Source organism: Pogoniulus pusillus, chromosome 11, assembly GCF_015220805.1.
Source record: "Pogoniulus pusillus isolate bPogPus1 chromosome 11, bPogPus1.pri, whole genome shotgun sequence".
Classification (NCBI taxonomy): Eukaryota; Metazoa; Chordata; class Aves; order Piciformes; family Lybiidae; genus Pogoniulus; species Pogoniulus pusillus.
Genome location: NC_087274.1, coordinates 28,517,568 through 28,536,254, shown reverse-complemented (window position 1 = coordinate 28,536,254; position 18,687 = coordinate 28,517,568). Strand labels below are relative to the sequence as shown.

At 46.2% G+C, this 18,687-nt stretch overlaps 1 protein-coding gene and 1 long non-coding RNA gene across 5 annotated transcripts in view; one reads left to right on the top strand and one right to left on the bottom strand.

The window, feature by feature from the left end:
- Positions 1-3,816: 3,816 nt before the first annotated feature.
- The window catches only part of ACOX3 (acyl-CoA oxidase 3, pristanoyl), a 33,144-nt gene continuing 18,273 nt past the window's right edge, over positions 3,817-18,687 (bottom strand). For all 3 annotated transcript variants that reach the window (XM_064151623.1, XM_064151624.1, XM_064151625.1), the window contains 11 exons: positions 17,685-17,781; positions 17,136-17,318; positions 15,333-15,455; positions 13,704-13,824; positions 13,135-13,254; positions 12,345-12,458; positions 9,405-9,520; positions 7,881-8,055; positions 6,913-6,980; positions 5,611-5,697; positions 3,817-4,599 (listed from right to left, as the gene is read on the bottom strand). In XM_064151623.1, the coding sequence (XP_064007693.1) occupies positions 4,480-4,599; positions 5,611-5,697; positions 6,913-6,980; positions 7,881-8,055; positions 9,405-9,520; positions 12,345-12,458; positions 13,135-13,254; positions 13,704-13,824; positions 15,333-15,455; positions 17,136-17,318; positions 17,685-17,781 (1,324 nt within the window). In that variant the 3' untranslated portion in view covers positions 3,817-4,479. The remainder of the gene's footprint in view (positions 4,600-5,610; positions 5,698-6,912; positions 6,981-7,880; positions 8,056-9,404; positions 9,521-12,344; positions 12,459-13,134; positions 13,255-13,703; positions 13,825-15,332; positions 15,456-17,135; positions 17,319-17,684; positions 17,782-18,687) is intronic.
- LOC135179615 (uncharacterized) lies at positions 16,568-18,605 on the top strand. Of its 2 annotated transcripts, XR_010304054.1 has the most exons (4): positions 16,568-16,681; positions 17,381-17,532; positions 17,824-17,925; positions 18,053-18,605. It is a non-coding gene; the product is annotated as an uncharacterized LOC135179615 (long non-coding RNA). The 2 variants fall into 2 exon arrangements; XR_010304053.1 differs by having other exon boundaries at positions 17,381-17,925.

Here is an 18,687-nt window from a genome sequence, read left to right as displayed (position 1 = left end):
GCCCTACCCAGTCGACTAGACCATGGCACTAAGTGCCTCATCTAGTCTTTGCTTGAACATCTCCAGGGATGGTGGCTCCACCACCTCCCTGGGCAGCCCATTCCAATGTCAATCACTCTCTCTGTGAAGAACTTCTTCCTAACATCCAGCCTAGACCTACCCTGGCACAACTTGAGACTGTGTCCCCTTGTTCTATTGCTGCTTGCCTGGCAGAAGAGACCAACCCCACCTGGCTACAATGTCCCTTCAGGTAGTTGTAGACAGCAATGAGGTCTGCCCTGAGCCTCCTCTTCTGCAGGCTGCACACCCCCAGCTCCCTCAGCCTCTCCTCATAGGGTTTGTGTTCCAGGCCTTTCACCAGCTTTTCCAGATGGGAAATGCTCTGCTTGGATTTGATAAACCTGAGACTTGATTTGCTTGAAGAAGAGTGAAGTTTTCTGCTTCTGTTTCCCACTGCCCATTGTGGGCAGCCTGCTGTGATCACAGCTGTCCTGTCCTTGGCTGGACCTGCCTATCTCAGGTGATGCCATCACATGAATGCCTCATGCAGTGAGCTCCCCTCTGCTTATGGTGCTCCTTAGCCCAGTGAACTGAGCTGAAACAATCTGATCTTAGGCTGAAGAGAGATGGGAACAACAAAGCATTGCCAAAGCATGTGGAAGCATGGTGCTGCAAGAAGAAACACAAGGCTCTATGTTGTCCATGTGGCTGCACTGAGGCAGAGGCTGCTCATGCTGGCAGAATGTGCTAGGATTGAATCACCACTCAGGCCTGAAAGCACATGAGGTCAGTACCTCCCTACAGGAGGGCAGAAAGAAGAGAAGCTACTGCAGAAGACAGAAATCATTTCTTTACAGTGGGAAAGAGATTTCCAGGCAGAACTGAGAGCGTGTGAGCCCACAGATCTCTGCAGAGAACAAGCACCTCTGGGATGCCTGCACCCAGGGAACTGCAGCTGCAATGATGCCTGGGCTTCCACCTGGCCTCCTCCTCACCCCATCACCACCCCTGCCACAGATGATGGGAAATGTTCATCCTTTCCCCTTGCCACCCCAGTAAGGGAGATGTGGGCATTCAGTGTCCTAACATACAGGAACAATTTGTTGTTGTTTTTTTTCTCTGATAGAAAAGAGATTTTTTTTGCTTTCAGTGAGTCACATCAGCAGAAATATCCTGTCACAAAGCAGAGCAGTGTGAAACCTTCTGGGCAGGTGGTTTGGCAGTCAGAGAGAAGGGAAATGCCACTGTCCAGGAGAGAAGCCATCCTGGGCACAGGGGAAGCTGTAGGCTGAGGCTTTTTCAGGCATAGTTGGATTCAACTTTCTGGTGATTAATTTAGCTGCCTCCCATGGCAGCTTGAAAGGACAAATTCCCATGGCCAAATTGTTTTGGATTGAAGCTATCTGACAGCCTTTGACCCAGCTCCCCAACCAAGCTGAAATGACACAAGCAACTTTATTTGGCATTTGAACTGTGAAGGAAATGACTCTCCCTTTTATTAATTTCATGTCCTGTAAAGAGGAACAAACTGCCTGGGACATCTTATGGCAGTTGTTGAATTGCTGCCCTGTGATTTAGTGGATAATTAGATGCCAAATTTCATGACCTATTTCTCACTCTGTGCTGCAGCTATGAATGTTCACACTTAACGTGACTGCTACTCTGAGAAGCTGGATGTAGAAGACCTCTAGCACCTTTGGCTTACTGTTGACTGGAGAGGAAAAAAAACATTTAGGTCATTTGATTACACAGGGCCTGGTTTAGCATAAAGATCAGGAATTCATAGAATTTCATAGAATCAACCAGGTTGGAAGAGACCTCCAAGCTCAGCCAGTCCAACCTAGCACCCAGCCCTAGCCAGTCAACCAGACCATGGCACTAAGTGCCTCAGACAGGCTTTGCTTCAACACTCCCAGGAATGGTGACTCCACCACCTCCCTGGGCAGCCCATTCCAATGCCAATCACTCTCTCTGCCAACAACTTCCTCCTAACATCCAGCCTAGACCTCCCCTGGCACAACTTGAGACTGTGTCCCCTTGTTCTATTGGTGGTTGCCTGGCAGAAGTCAGCTGTGGCTGACTGCAGAATGGTTCTATGGAGATTCACACAGGGAAGAGCCATGCTGTGCTCTGCTCTCAGTTACCTGAAGGACTCAGCTTAAGGATTAAGCTGGAAGAGGTCAGATTTAGACTGGAAATTGGGAAGAACTTCTTGGCAGTGAGTGGTGAGACACTGCACTCCAATGTTCGATTCCCTCTGGCGACACAAAGCAGATGATGAAAGGACTCCAGGACTGCAGACTATCTAATCCCAAGTATTATGTGTATGCTTTATTTCCATGGTCTAAAGGGTTAACCCTCCTGGGGGACTGGTCTTGACCCTGACCCCAGGTCCTCCTGACATGTCCCCCAGGGGTGGGCCTGAACATTATTCCAGGTGTAGTGTTTAGCCCACTCCCTGTTAGGCCCCTATAAAAGCAGAAGAACTTCCTCTTTTGTGCTCTCTCTCTCCCTGCCTCCCTGCTTGACAGCATCACCCTCCTGTTCCTTCTGCTCTTTACCACGTGGCCATCAATCCACAAGGGTGGACAAACCCATTGCCATCAATCTGGTTGTATATACATATCTAGTATCTTGTTTTCCCTTCCCTACACCTCTTTGTAACTCCTCTACCTCAAATACCTTTTATTTATTGTTTCCTCTTTTAACTTCCAAATTGAAGGGAGACTATTTATTTGGGTGTGTTTTACCTCTTCCTCCCTGCATCTAATTCCTTTGCTTTGGAAGAAAGGGGGAAGAGGGAAAGGTATCCTATAAATTGTTATTGGTTGTATTAACTGTATTTGAGTCTCTGGAAAGTTCAAAACAGAACTGAGACACATGGGATGATGACACCTGTTGGGCAGTATTAAAGCAGCAAACCAGTTCAATCAAATACTTTATACTGGGTTTTTTTTCCAGCAAAGAAGGCTCAACTTTTGACTGTTTCCTACAGCCCAACAGCTTGGCAAGGAGCTTTTCTTGGAACATGCTGAATTCTGGTGTCTCATTAGGAAAGAAGAAAGAGGAGAGGCAGAAAGCACACAGGCACCATTGTCTGCCTCTGGCAAAGAATCACCTGTTTAATGCTGGCCTTTCAATACAGTCTCCAACCAATAAACATTTCCTGAGCTCTGTCACATTTAGATGGAACCAAAGAAACCTCTACAAAACCACTTGGTCACACTGGGGAAGTCTGTAAAGACCTGCACATGTTCATATACTAACACTGCACCAACAGCTGGGATCAGAGCACTCCACAGGGACAAGGCTCTGACTCTGCTCAAGCAGAATTGAGCACTCAAGTACTGAACTTGCACTTATTTCATAGCCCAAATCATAATTCAGCCCTGGGTAGCCATAAACACCACCCAGTTTTTAGTTTATAAAGGAATCTCTTTGGCTTGAGAGGACTGCTCCCAACAGCAGGGGCAGCAGGACATTTAACATTGCTTCATCTCATAGATACAATGGATGGAAAACAAATTTGTCTTCCACAGCATATGTGAATCATAAACAGCTCTGGATTGTCAAAACCTTGTCAGTGTCTCTTCCATTTGTGGATACAAACACTTGATAGTTCATACAGCAGAACTGTCCCTCTATGTTCAATAGCTCCTGCCACTGACATACATCCTTATAAGGCCACATTTGCAATAATTCACTTGAATAAACTCAGACTCAAACCACAGAACAGTTTCTGTGTCACTGCATCCCAGGCTTGGTGCTGGTTTTTGCAGGGCTGGAAATGTTATAAGCAACAAGGACACAGAGAAGTCTCGCACGTTTGCATTGCCATAAGTGTTTGAAAGGAGAGGCATAAACAAGTTGTCTTCAATTAATTTTATCTGCAGAATCAAGACACAATTTAGACAGATTATCTCTAATCCCAGCCCTCCTCAGGAGTTGAAGACAGAGGCATCTGAAGAAAATCAGACCAGCTTCACAGACTTCAAAGAAGCTGCTGGAAATGATTCCCATCCCTTAACACAGGTTTAGCGCTGTTGGTGTTCTTGGTGCTGGGTTTGGTTTCTTTTTTATCTCCTTCTTTCAAATTCTCTTTTATTTTGCTTTTGTTCAGCTTATTCATAATCCCTGGTGGGAAATGGTTTTGAAGCATTTCACTTCTGCAACAGGACAGCAAAGGCTGATTGAACGTTGCTTTGATAGGGCCTCTGCGAAGCAGCAATCACAATGGGTCTTCAGTTTTATGCATTGAGCTGAGTCAACGTGAACAGTGCACAGATGTGCTGCTCTTGCTCCTGTCATTGTTATGTTAACAGTCCCTGAGATCAGCTTGGACTTGATTTCAAAGTTGTCTTACAACTTGGCACTTCTCTACAGAAGTCTCTTTCATTTTCAGTGCTTGACATGTGTTCTGCTTTCTCCTGATGTCTGCATCCATCTCAGGCCCATCCAGCCTCCTACAAGTTGTTTGGTTTACAATCTTGACCTCAGCCTGCCTGCCACAGGCTTATTAATACAAAACTCTGCCCACCATGAAGGTCTGCTCAGAGCTTTGCTGCCCTGAAGGATCTCTGTCCACATATTTTTATATAACTGCAAAATAACCATAATAAAAGAAGGATTAATTCATGCAGAAAATAAAACAAGCTTCTGCAAGACAAATGACCTGGCTTATTGGTTGAAATGGGATTGTGATTGACTTCCTAGATAACAAATGTGAATAATTATGTCCAGGCAAGAATAAGCAGAAAGATCAAGCACAAAGTTTCAAAGCACTGTAAACATCACACATCTGTGTAAATCATTTAGACCATCCTTGGCTTAGAAGCAGGAAACCAACAACCTCCCTCATTCTTGTTTTCAACATGACATGAGTTGTTTTATCAAAGGTAGAGATTTGGGAACAAGGTTATGTGAAGCTAAGCTTTGTTCCATCCAAACCTGAAGGCTGGCTCTGAATGTATGTCTGGTTTTACCTTTAGTTCAATACATTTCTGGAAAGCAAAATAACTTCTCTTCCAGATGGGACCCAACTGAACAGAGCACAAGGAATTCCCCTCTCATAAGCAGATTGATAACTCATCATCATTGCAATATGCAATTTTATGTGGAATGGTTAAAGAAATAGTGCAGAAGAAGTGGAATACTGCAGAAGTGTCACTGAAGCAACATCTGGCAGCTCAGAATGAAGTGAAGCTTAAAGCTTCAGAAAGCATTAGAGAAGCTGTGGAAAGGCAGGCCAGGAAGGCCACATTCTCAGCAGCCAAGCAACATTAACGTGCTCTAAAAGCAGTCAGTGATGCCAAGTGAAAGAGTCCTTCTTCTGAACCAATAAAGGGCTTGGCCCTTTATCATAGAACCAGAGACTGGTTTGGGTTGGAAAAGACCTTCAAGATCATCCAACCATTCTCTAACTCTATCACAGCTGCTGCTAAACCACGTCGCTCAGCAGCACATCTCTGCCTCTCTGAAACACCTGCAGGGACAGGGCTTCAACCAGCTCCCTGGGGAGACTCTCCAAGACTGTATCAGTCTTTCAGAACTGGAATCCAACAAGCATCTCCCAATGAGTAAATCTGCAAACTTGAAAACAGGTTTTCTTACCTCTCCGTTAGCTTTACCGATGGGAGAGTTGAGAATGAAATCAGGAGGAGCAAAGACATCAACCAAGGCAACTGCATCATCTTTCAGCTGTTTGAAAACAAAAGACATGCATGTGGTTAAGTTCTGTAGCTGTCTGTGGCTGCCTGGGGAATGCAGAGCAGGAGCATGGAGGTTGTTTTGATAAAATGCCTTCAGAGAGGTGTCTAGATCTAGTTTGCTTTTTTCCCCCTCCCAGAGTTAACAGCATTTAAAATGGTTTTCTCCTTTGCTCATGGCTTTTTAACCACTTTTTAATCAAGATGCCCATAAGCCCATGCATTTCTGAACTTTAAAAACACAGCACCCAAAGTCTTCCTTGAAATGTTGCTAACCTGAGAAGAACATCAGCCAGATGGAAAAATATTAAGGAAGAACCAAAAGCCCATGAGTTAACCCAGTAATGAAATGAACAGGACTGGACTGCAGTATTTCACTGGTTTCCCAATGAGAAATGCAAGGCTACAAATGGCAGTGTTAGCTTTGGTGGTTTTTCTTGGGTTTTGGTAAATAAACCACGACAGACTCAGGGTCACAGAATCACAGAAACATTCTGGTTGGAAAAGGCCCCTAGGATCATCAAATCCAACCATCATCCCTACTCTACAGAGTTCACCCTTAAACCATATCCTCAAGCACCACATCCAAATGACTTTTAAACACAGGCTCACAGGATGTTAGGGGCTGGAAGGGACCCAAGGAGATCATCCAGTCCAACCCCCCTGCCAGAGCAGGACCATACTATCTAACACAGATCACACAGGAACACATCCAGACAGGCATTGAGAGGCTCCAGAGAAGGAGACCCCACAACCTCTCTAGGGAGCCTGTTCCAGTGCTCTGGGACCCTCACAGTAAAGAAGTTCCCCCTTGTGTTGAGGCAGAACCTCTCTTGCTGCAACTTACACCCATTGCTCCTTGTCCTATCCCAGGGAGCAGTGAGCAGAGCCTGTCCCACCCCTCCTGGCCATCAGTATTCGACTCATCCAGGGTTGGTGACTCCAGCACCTCCCTGGGCAGCCTGACCACTCCTGCTGGGAAAGAATGTTTCCTAATGTCCAGTCTAAACCCACCCAGTCACAGTCTGAGGCCATTGCCTCTTGTTCAATGAGCTACTAAACTTTATAGGACGTTATTCAGAAACCAGTAATGTAATACTCTGTTAACTGATCATCAACTCAGGTACAGAACAGTTGGGACAGCTCTTCCTTAGTGTTTCTAAACTATGTCATTATTTCCTCCCAGCAGATACCAGTGGAAGCTCACCCTGCAGCACAGCTCCAGAATGGCATTCTGAATAAACTTCCCAGCGTGTTCACCTGCAGCATAGCCACCTGCAAACACAACACAGAGAAGTTTACACCAGGTAAGATTACACTGATCCAAGGGCTGGAGCATCTCTCCTATGAGGACAGACTGAGGGAGCTGAGGGTGTTCAGCCTGGAGAGGAAAAGACTCCAGGGGGACTTCAGAGCTGCCTTCCAGTACCTGAAGGAATCCTACAGGAAGGCTGCAGAGGGACTTTCCAGAAGGGTGTCTGGAGGCTAAAGAAGGGAGAATGGTTTGAAGCTGAGGGAGAGCAGGATTATACTGGATCTCAGGAAGAAGTTCTTCAGTACAGGGGTGGTGAGACACTGGAACAGGCTGCTCCAGGGACACTGTAGCTGCTTCCTCCCTGAGGGTGTTCATGGCCAGGATGGATGAGGCCTTGAGCAGCTGAGTCTAGTTGAAAGGTGCCCATGGTGGGGAGGTTGGAGTAGTTGATCTCTGAAGTCACTTCTAACTTGAGCCATTCTAGGATTTTATGACACAATATATCTACAGAGGAGTTTATCATCTCAGTATTTAAGAGACTAGACAGGTGCTCCTGTGCAACTGAAGTCATTGCTTCATTAATGAGTTGACTTCAAACCAATTAATTGAAGGCACTGGGAGCTGTTTGCATTAATAGCTACACTACAGCATCTTGCTGCCTAGCCCTCCTCCTCTACCCCCAGCACTGGACCACAGCAAAACTTGTGAGCTGTCCATCACCTCTGGGTTAAGTGAGAGCATTGTGATTACTTTGTCCCTCCAGATTCCTGCTCCAAAAAATGCTGTCCAGGATGAGTGTTTTTGATCACACAGGAAACAACAAAATGCTCTAACCTAAATCCTCATTAGGATCTCCACTGCTGCCAGGTCAGGACTTCTACAATGTGTTGTGCACAAAATAGTCAGAGGGCTTATCTCACCTTGATAGAGCACAGCCAGATGTTTGCTTAAAGACCAGAGTCCATAGAGAGCACTGAGATTCTTCAGCACTGGCTGCAGAGCAGGTGAGATGCTGGGGTCATGAGTGTAGTCATGGTACCTCTGCAGGGCTGTTTGCTCAATAAAGGCAATGGCTAAGGACCGACAGTAATACACCTGAGGAACAGGAAGGAAGGACAGTAAGTGACAAAATGCAAGGAGCCAGCCCTCAGCTGATGCAAAATGGCACTTGCCTGGTGAAGTCAGTGTTATCTGACTACACTCACACCAAAATAATCCAAGGATAGGCGAGGAGCCTCTTCCAGTTCTCTCACAGCAAAGCCGAGTATTATGCATTAGTCAGCCATGGGGCTGACAGGAAAGTGCTGCTTCATGCCCAGAAAGTTTTAAATCACTAAGTACATGTCTTTAAAGCACAGCTGGGAAATCAGTTTCAGATGTTTTTGAGGCATGCCATTTAAAATAAAGCATCCTGCTGTCCTGAAGATGAATGTAGGTAGAAGACCTAAGGTATAGCCTAGCTCAAAACCAGTTCTGTGCCCAAGTACCTGTCAATTTTAGCAGACTGGAGCATAAAAGAGGACCTCTATATTTCTGAGCAAAACACCCCCTTTAACACACAGGCCCTGGCACCAGCCTCCCAAGAGCTGCCCAACTGAGAGCCAATCATATCTGAATTTCTGGCAAGTCCCATTCTGAATCTGATCCTGAAGAGTTTCTCTTAAAGCCTGCTTCTGTGGTAAGAGCAGGGAAGGTTTCCTCGGCTCTGGCAGTGGTTTCACACAGCCCATCCCCTGCTGAAGCTAAGCTTCCTAGCTGCAGAGTTGACTATGGTGACTTCCTGGTGTGTTTTAATGAGCTTTGCAGATGAGGTTAATGACAGTGGCCACCTTCAGGGAACAGATCTCTCTTGTGACAAATGACAAGCATCCTTTCCTCATCTGTCAGCCAGTTTTGCTCAGAGAGGTAAGGGAAGAATTTGGGGAGCTTGGGGATAAACACAGAAATCTGGAGTGAAGCCATTCCTAGCTGTTAAAGTCTCTGGTGGGAGTCAATCTGCTCTCTCTGGATTGTCAAGGTTTCCTTTTCAGGTTCCAGTGCTGTCAGTCTGGTATCTGTCATGAGTGCTTTGCGCTGTAGAAATTAGACATGGAAATGACCCATTAGGTCATCTAGTTTACCTGCCTGCCAGAGCAGGATTCTTTCCTACAGTATGTATTTGGCCAGGACAACAGATGGAGATGGAATAACCAGCCAGTAGACTTAACAGCAGTAGATTTAGTCTTCAGAAGTTGTACTATCAAAATCACAGGCATCATCCAGCACAGGCATCCTGCTGTCACTGTTCTGCTACCATGGTCAACACAAAGCACTTGGGAGAGATGTTAGATTCTACTTGTTACTTAACTTGTTGCTTTGTACTTGGGCAAATCATACTTCTTGACACAAGAAATCAAAACTAACAGGAGGAAGATCAGTAAATAAAAATACTGAGTAAGTATTACCTGACAATTGTTTTTTGCCTCAAAGTCACCTCTCCCAGACTGCTTCTCCTTGCTCAGCTTCAGGTCGCTTTCTCGGAGCAGGTAGCAAACCAGCCACTGATATGCTGCTAAAGGAACTGGGGAAAACAGAACCCCCAAATCTTTAATGTTCACATTTATAAGGCAAGAAGTGCCACGCAGACTCTGCTGCAGGCTGAGTTTTCATTAACCAGAGAAGAAGAGTGGAAGTGTGAATTAATCAAACCACTAAACTGCTGCTAGTGCAGATGCCTGTCACTGCAAATGCAACCAATATCATCTGGGCAAGTCACTCAGACTGTAACTGTGCAGTGAAGACATCCCAAGCCTGATCATACACTAGTCCAGACTGAGCCCAAGGGACAGCCACAGCACAATTTCTATCCTGTTCTTTTCTTCAAGATCAGAGAATCAGAGAATCAACCAGGTTGGAAGAGACCTCCAAGACTGTCCAGCCCAACCTAGCACCCAGCCCAATCCAATCAAATAGACCATGGCACTAAGTGCCTCAGCCAGGCTTGGCTTCAACACCTCCAGGCACGGTGACTCCACCATCTCCCTGGGCAGCCCATTCCAATGGGAAATCACTCTCTCTGCCAACAACTTCCTGCTAACACCCAGCCTAGACCTCCCCTGGCACAACTTGACACTGTGTCCCCTTGTGCTGTTGTGAGTTGTGTGACAGAAGAGACCAATGCCACCTGGCTACAGCCTCCCTTCAGGGAGTTGTAGACAGCAATGAGGTCAGCCCTGAGCCTCCTCTTCTGCAGGCTGCACACCCCCAGCTCCCTCAGCCTCTCCTCACAGGGCTCTGCTCCAGGCCCCTCACCAGCTTTGTCACCCTTCCCCCAACATGTTCCAGTATCTGAGGAGCCCAGAACTGGACGCAGCACTCAAGGTGTGGCCTGACCAGTGCTGAGTCCAGGGGCAGAATAACCTCCCTTGTCCTGCTGGCCACACTGCTCCTGATCCAGGCCAGGATGCCATTTGCTCTCTTGGCCACCTGGGCACACTGCTGGCTCATCTTCAGCTACTCTCTACCAGCACCCCCAGCTCCCTCTCTGCCTGGTTGCTTTCCAGGCACTCTGTCCCCAGCCTGTAGTGCTGCTTGGGGTTGTTGCAGCCAAAGTGCAGAACCCTGCACTTGGCCTTGTTAAATCTCATCCCATTGGCCTCTGCCTTTGAGGACCTTGTGGCAGCACACGGCTCCTGGCACTGCAAAGTTGCTGGATGCCAATAGCCTGCTTTGTACATAAGGGTGTCATATTTATAGAGCAGCCTGGAGCCATGAAGGTAAAAAATACTTGTTAGGAACAAGTTCTGCACCATGAAGGTGCTGGAACACTGCAACAGGTTACCCAGGGAGGTGGCCAAGACATTCAAGGTCAGGCTCGACAGAGCTCTCAGCAACCTGATTTAGTGGAGGATGTCCCCTGCTGACTGCAGGGGAGTTGGACTACATGACCTTCAGAGGTCCCTTCCAACCCAAACCATTCTATGAGTCTATGATTCTAGTTCAGCATAAAGTCCTTGGCTGGATCCTACTTGCTTAAGATTTAATGTAGAATACTATTTAGGCAACTAGAACAAGGGGACACAGTCTCAAGTTGTGCCAGGGTAGGTATAGGCTGGATATTAGGAAGAAGTTCTTCACAGAGAGAGTGATTGGCATTGGAATGGGCTGCCCAGGGAGGTGGTGGAGGCACCGTCCCTGGGGGTCTTCAAGAAAAGCCTGACTGAGGCACTTAGTGCCATGGTCTAGTTGACTGGCTAGGGCTGGGTGCTAGGTTGGACTGGCTGAGCTTGGAGGTCTCTTCCAACCTGTTTGATTCTATGATTCTATGATTCTATGATTCACATGGCCTAAATGCAGCACCACAGTTAGCAGTCCATTTTCTAACAGAACAGAGCAATAAACAGATTCAGGCATTTTTAACACTACAGTCTGGGTCAGAAGGTTTTCCAAGAGAGCAAAGAGAATGATTTTAGGGATCAGATTGTGTTCTTTTGGGTTTCACAAGCTGGAGACATACAACAAAGAAGCAAGCAAGCAGCTGTTCTGATCTGGTCTTTTTTCTTACGAGCCTTTGTGTTTTGAAGTTATTCAGTCTGTCCCATAGCTGTTTTGATGCTGTCTCACTGGGTACTGCACATTGCTAGACAAAGATCAGCCTTTCTGCAATTATTTGGGCACTTAATAAAGATTCCTGAATGTTTAGGACTGTACACAATTGCTCCTTGTATATTAAGGCTGGAGTTTCTTTCCCCAGCATGTTCTCAGTTTCACACACTCCCTCTTGCTCAATTCCCTGTCACTGTCTCATTATCTGCTCATTTCTTTGTTAATTTGTGCCTCCAAGGGCCACTCTGTGCTGATAGTGATACAAAAAATGGGAATGGCATCTAATGTCACTCTTGATTTGATTAGAGCAGAGTGAGCCAGAAAATCTGCAAGGAATTTTCTTTCACCATTACTCATTTTTCCCCACGCAACCAAAAGCAACTACCCAAAGCAGACACATTGAATCCCTCTCAACCTGCTTCTAAATCACTGGCATGCTGTGTTGAGATAGATATTTTAGTGATAAGAAGTAGGTGTTACAGTGAGCAGTGGCAATTGATGCTCCTTGCAACAGTTTCACTTGCAAACAACAGCCACTGACAAACCCTCCAGATCACAAATGCAGTTTTAGAGGAACAAAAATGGAAATGCAAAATCCAGTGCATGCCCCATGCCAGAACTGAGGCTGGGGACAACAGGACACATTCTGAAACACCAACAATGCATGGTGCTAGTAAATGCAAGTGCCTGCAACACAAGTAAAACCACCAAATAGTATCATGACAAATATCTAGCAGAGGCTGAATCTCAGATCTCTGATTAAAGACTGCAGAAGTAGTGTAACAACAGCAGAAGGCTACCTGAGGAGTCCATGCATTCTTCAGCACTGCTGGCTGTGAATTTCCAGCCAAGGATATGATGGTAGTCTTGCAAAAAGTTGATTGTTCCAAAAGGGGATTCAAAAGAAGCTTTATCTGAAATATCAAAGAAAAGAGGAACTGGTTTATGAGAAAAGCAATCAGAGCCTTTGGAACCAAAAGCCTGCTACAAAGCCAAGACACGCTAAACAGGCCAGCTGCAATTAGGACGTCAAATATACTCCATCATGGCCTCCTCCAGCCAAATGAGGATGGCTGAACAAGAGCTGGAAGACTTCAGATCACTGCCTGTAGGCCCTGTAAGAGTCAGCTCCTATTGCTGTGTGTTCCAGTTTTGTGAGATCCTGGTGAAGCACACAGAACCAGAATGGTCTTCCTAGAGAGCTACAAAAGGTCCTGCTGGATACTGCTGCCAAGCCTGCTGATGAAGGTTGTTTCAAGCACAATAAGCAGAGGGGATCCTGACTTAGAATGGCTTTAGGAGCAGTTTCACTGAACCAACTCGCACTTCTCAGGCAGCAAGATACTACTCAGCCTGCTTAGGAATGGCAAAGCATCCAGCTGGCTTCTGCCAGATAATAGGAGAGAGAAGCTTTCCTGCAGCAAATATCAGTTCACTGTGAGAGTATCATATGATGGAGCCTGCAGCACATTTTGTATGCTCCACAAACCCATTAAATGACCCTCAATTGCTTCCAGGATGAAATTACCTCCTAATTCCATTAGCCACACATGACTGGACGCAGCAGAGGACTCCACAATGGAAGCTTACCTCTTATGCAGCTCATCCAGCTGATTAAATAGTTGCTGGTTTGCTGGATCAGGACGTTGTTGTCTCCCTCATACGTGCAGTTGGGATCGTTGTCGTTGCGGATCTCGCCCAGGCGATTCACTTGGCAAGAACAAGGACACAGTTTCACACACTGCTGGGCCTTCATGGAAGCTAGGAGGGACTAAATAACCATCCTGTGACTAGATGCAAGGGTGTGCTTATTTATTGGTACCAATGAGCTAGAAAGGTCACTGTTAAGCTTAAGAAAGTGAATATATTTGGGCATTCACCTTACAAGGGCAATTTTCATCTCTAAAGTCTCCACCCTTACTTTTGGAACTGGGACAGAGTCACATGGACAGCCTGTCTAAATGCCAGTGCAGATGCTGCATGGGGTTAGCTCTTTGGGCTATCAAGCAGAAAATGAGCTTTAAAAAGAGAGTCAAGAGGAAAAGGCCCTTTCTAAACACACTGCTAACATTCAGACACTGTGATGCAACAACACTCAAAGAACACCTCAATACAACCATTCCTCTTCTGACCAGTGTGTGCAGCTCTCTGTGACTTACTGGCAAGGTAACCATGTCCTCCACAAGCTTCTCTGCACTCCTGGGCTGCCTGCTGAGCAGTCCAAGATGACAGTGGTTTGCTGGCAGCAGATAAGGCATGAATCTCACGTCCCATATCAGCCTTTGTGGAAAACAAGTTACAAGTCACTAGCAACTTGAACACGAAGCAAGTCTGCAACCAGCCAAAGCCATAGCTGTGTACTGCTTTATAATGGAGAGAGGAGTAACTGGTAATACATAGAGGACATTTTCTGTGCAAGGGCAAAGCATGGGTTTTGCTGCCACAAAAAAAACACCCTGCCACAAAAAAAATACCCTGTCACAAATGAAAAGCCTCCCAAAAAACCCCACTTTTCTTATATGGGGCAAAAATGATTTATCTGAGACAATGGACATATCTTAGCTGTGCCAGCAGACATGGCGCAGTCACAGTTTTGCCTAAGACTGGTGACTGCACTGGAGACACCCAGAGATCAAAAACACCAGATTGAAAAAGTCAAACAGATTTTCATGTGGTTTGTGCAAAGAAGAGAAGCTGGGATCCCCAGCCATTAGTACACAAATCTTTCAGGAGCTATATTTGAGCTGAAAAAAGCTCTAAGCAAGAGCTGAGCAATATCCAGCCCATGTGTAGGTTCTAACAATTAATACTGTCAACATTTTGCAAGGTAAATAAAATGTCTGTGTCCTGGAGCTCTTTTGGTTGAGAATCAGCTCTTGCACAGACAGATCAGGTGAAAGGCCTGGAACACAGACCCTATGAGGAGAGGCTGAGGGAGCTGGGGGTGTGCAGCCTGCAGAAGAGGAGGCTCAGGGCAGACCTCATTGCTCTCTACAGCTACCTGAAGGGAGGCTGTAGCCAGGTGGGAGTTGGTCTCTTCTGCCAGGCAAGCAGCAATAGAACAAGTGGACACAGTGTCAAGTTGTGCCAGGGAAGGTCTAGGCTGGATGTGAGGAGGAAGTTGTTGTCAGAGAGAGTGATTGGCATTGGAATGGGCTGCCCAGGGAGGTGGTGGAGTCACCGTGCCTGGAGGTGTTGAAGCAAAGCCTGGCTGAGGCACTTAGTGCCATGGTCTAGATGACTGGCTAGGGCTGGGTGCTAGGTTGGACTGGCTGATCTTGGAGTTCTCTTCCCACCTGGTTGATTCTATGACTATTTGCTCTGTGGAGGGCTGATTTCCAGTGGTCTGTAGGTCAGAAATTCAGCACTAAAAGTCTTCACTTTGATTTTCCTCCAAACATATTTACCCTAGTGCATGAATATGAATTGCAAACACAAAGCTGACCCACAGAGTCTGTGCAGGAATTAAGAACAGCACCATGGCAGCAAGCCTTTGATACCTGTCCCCTGCAGAAGCTGAATTTGCATTATCATCATATATTTATGATAAAGAATCCTGCAAGGGCCCATAACTAAATCCCACAGCAATCAAGAAGTCTTCAACCACTCCACCAAAATTAATTTGGATGCTTTTCTGACTTCAGCTTCCATCAGTATCTCCCATAATTCTGAGACTTTGCTCTTGTATCCTTGTCAGATGCCCTAGAATTTCTAAGTGGGACCTTCATGCACCACTTCCCAGCCTACAATAGTTAAGAACCCCGTGAAGAACTGTGTGCACATCTCACCTGCCTCTGACTCCTTTGCTTTGTCAATAAGCCTGCATAAAATTCCACAAAGTTCTCAAAGAGGGATTTGGAGAAGTGATCTAAGGCATATGCAGCAGCTAGGTAAGGCAGCAGGCGCCATTGCTGGAATGGAAGGGAGAGGGAGTTTACTGCACATTTATTCTTTCATTATTTATTATTCTTTCTATTCCCTTTCTCCCCCATCTTCCTCATTTCCTCTCCATCTCCTTCCTTCCTTTTCCCCCATCTTCCTCTTTTCATCTCCATCCTTTTCCCACTTTCAGCACCACCTCCCCTTTCCCACCTTATCTGCCCCTTTCCCACCCCCATACTGCATTTGTCCCCAAACTCAGAGCACCTGTGTGCTGTTGGAGTCTCCTCCCACCCCAGGTGTGACCACTTTGCCCTCCCTGTCCACTCCCCTTTATAAGCAGCTCCAGGAAGGGCAGCAGCCCAAGTTTGCCCATCTGGGCAGAGGGATCCTCCTCCCGTCACCACAGGTAAGTCCCTGTGGTGTGCACCGGGTGTGTGGGAGTGGGATCCAAAAAGGCCGGGGGGCCTCGGTGGCCCCCCGGCTCGTTAGGCTAGGGACTCATGACTCATTCATTGATCCTCTGCAGCATTGCTCACGGGTGCTGGTTAGAGTTTAAGAATGTTGTGGTTTCAGTTGCTTCAGTTTCAGTTGCTTTCTTTTGGAACAACGTGGAGCCCACTGAATTTCTCATTCGGAGGAGACAGATCTCATCCAGCTGTAGCTCACCTGAACCATGGGAGACCCCAGGAGGAACAAACCTACCCAGGTTGGTATGAACTCTTCAGGGCAGGGTAGAACAATCATTAGACAGAAGCTTTTCTTACTTCAAGCAAACAACAAAAAGCCTAAGATAAATTCTGTGGTAAAAATGGCTTTAACTTAACCTTATCTCATACTTTATCAGATGTTACAGATATTGAGGGTGGCATTTTCTCCCTAGTTACAAGTGGTAGGACAAGAGGAAGTAGCCTCAAGTTGTGTTGGGGAGGTTTAGGTTGGAGCTTAGAAACAGAAAGGGTTCTCAAAGTCTGGGAACAGGTTCCCCAGGGAAGTGGGTGAATCCTCAGCCCTGGAGGTGTTTTAAAGAGGCAGAGATGTGGTGCTGAGGGACATGGTTTAGCACCAACCCTGGCAGAGTTACAGAATGGTTGGATGTCATCTTAAAGGTGATTCTATGATTCTGTGTTTTTTCTTATAGTGACCTACGTGGAGCTGTCTTACAACACTGAACCATCCCACTTGATCTACTGTCTTCAAACTGGAAGACTGAGACCCATGGAGAAGAGGACTCAACCATCTATAAACATAACACCTTGTAACTATACACAAGTCACAGTGGTTTTAGTTCCTGCTCATGATGAATGTGTGATAAACATTCTGTGAAAGCAGTGCAAAAGTTACCTGAAGCTCTGGGGCCAAACACCAGTGACACTTTTAAACCAGCCCAGTACTTTCCTGGAAGAACAGCAGGCAGCCTTGCTCTGAAGAGCTTACTGGTTTAGAAACAAATGTTTCTAGGCACTCAGAGAATTATGAACGTTTTGAGTTTTGCTATTCCAAGAACTTAGGTCAAAAGCTTGATCATGCCAGGAGAAGGTCCTGAGTTGGCATGAACCCCCCCCCACCCTCAGCTGCACTCTAATGACACTACAGGTGACACTGGTAACTTTAATTTCACTACCTTCAGTGTTGCTGTTTTGATCTGCAGTAGCTCTGAATCTGAGTTTTATTACATACAAGCCTGTAGATTTGAATTCTGAAGCATTCACCTGTGTTTGGTACTCCAGAACTGGGATTTCCTCATCCTCAGTTGGCCCAAATTGACGGCGGGCTGCTGAGAAGCGAATGGCTATGGACAAGGCAAGCTTTAAATTGGTGATGGAAATGGTTGTGATCATAATTCTGCCTGTGGACAGGGATCCCAGAGCTGCACTGAAACGCTCTTTGGCATCCTGAAAGCATAAAAGGCACAGACTGGATGATGAGGCTAACACTTTGTTTTCATCCCCTGCAGGGACACACCTCTGGTTGCATGAGCAGAAGCCTAGAGGACTGGCCAGTTTAATTTCTTATCAAGCATTCAGGCAAGACTCAAAGCAGGTTCTCCAAACCACTTTGGGGTCAGTGGGCTAGTGCAAAGAACAAGAAATCAGTAAAATCAGCAAGGTGAGTTGAGACACCTGAGAGACAATTAAAATCCCATCAAACTGACTGAATTCATCAACAGCCTTACTGAAGTCCAGGTTATCTGGTACTTCCCAGGCTCTATTCCTTGCACCTTTGTATCTTTATTAATGAATCAAAAACCTAATTCCTACCTGGACTGCACTTGAGTACTTCCCCTCAGCTGTGACATCTCCAGCTACATTCAGTATGTTCTCTTTTGGTATCCTGACCTTGTGGAACATGGCAAATCTGTTCAAACAAACACACAAGCAATGTCAAATCTACCCCCAGCACACAGGCTGAAGTTTCTACAGCACAAAAAAGAGGTCAGAGAAAAGGCACAGCAGTACATTGATCACATCAATGACCTGAAGGCAGAGCCTATCAAGCCAGGTAGGTATTCACTGGAGTATGCAAAGTTTTCAGACTCAATTTCCCACCTTGAACTCCATCTACTTCCTTATTTGGTGTGACTCTTTAGTTTGGTGTGTTTAAACACTATCTTTTCTTTTTCTTACAGACCTAAAACATATCACTGAATCTAGAAGACCATTTCAGCTTCCTAAGGGAAGTCATAGAATGGATGCATTCTGTTTGAGGAGAGAGACAGGCAAAGTTACTTAATGGAGACCTTATCCAGAGGCAGTTTGATGTTTGCAAAAACAGCCCAGCAACCTGAGCTGAACCCTCAATTATGCATGAGTTCAGCTAAGCTACTTAGCCTGAGATCTCAGCTACTGAAAAGCTTGGGAAGGTGAAGAGGAGGTGTTCAAGTACAGGCCATGCTCTTTTCAGTGGTGTCCTGTGATAGGATAAGGAGAAATGGATAGAAACTGGAACACAGGAGACTTCACCCTAATATGAGGAGAAACTTCTGTGAGGGTGCTGGAGCCCTGGAGCAGGCTGCCCAGAGTGGTTCTGGAATTGCTTTCTCTGGAGGCTTTCAAGACTCATCTGGACACATTCCTGTGTGACCTGCCCTGAGTGATCCTGCTCTGGTAGAGAAGTTTGACTCTATGATCTCTGCAAGTCCCTTCCAACTCATAACATTCTGTGACTCTACAAACAACTTCTTCCTGCTTAGAACCTAGCTGGGCTGTTGTGACTCCCACAGTTCTGCTGAGCCATGTGCTTTACTGAAGTGTTGCTCACTCC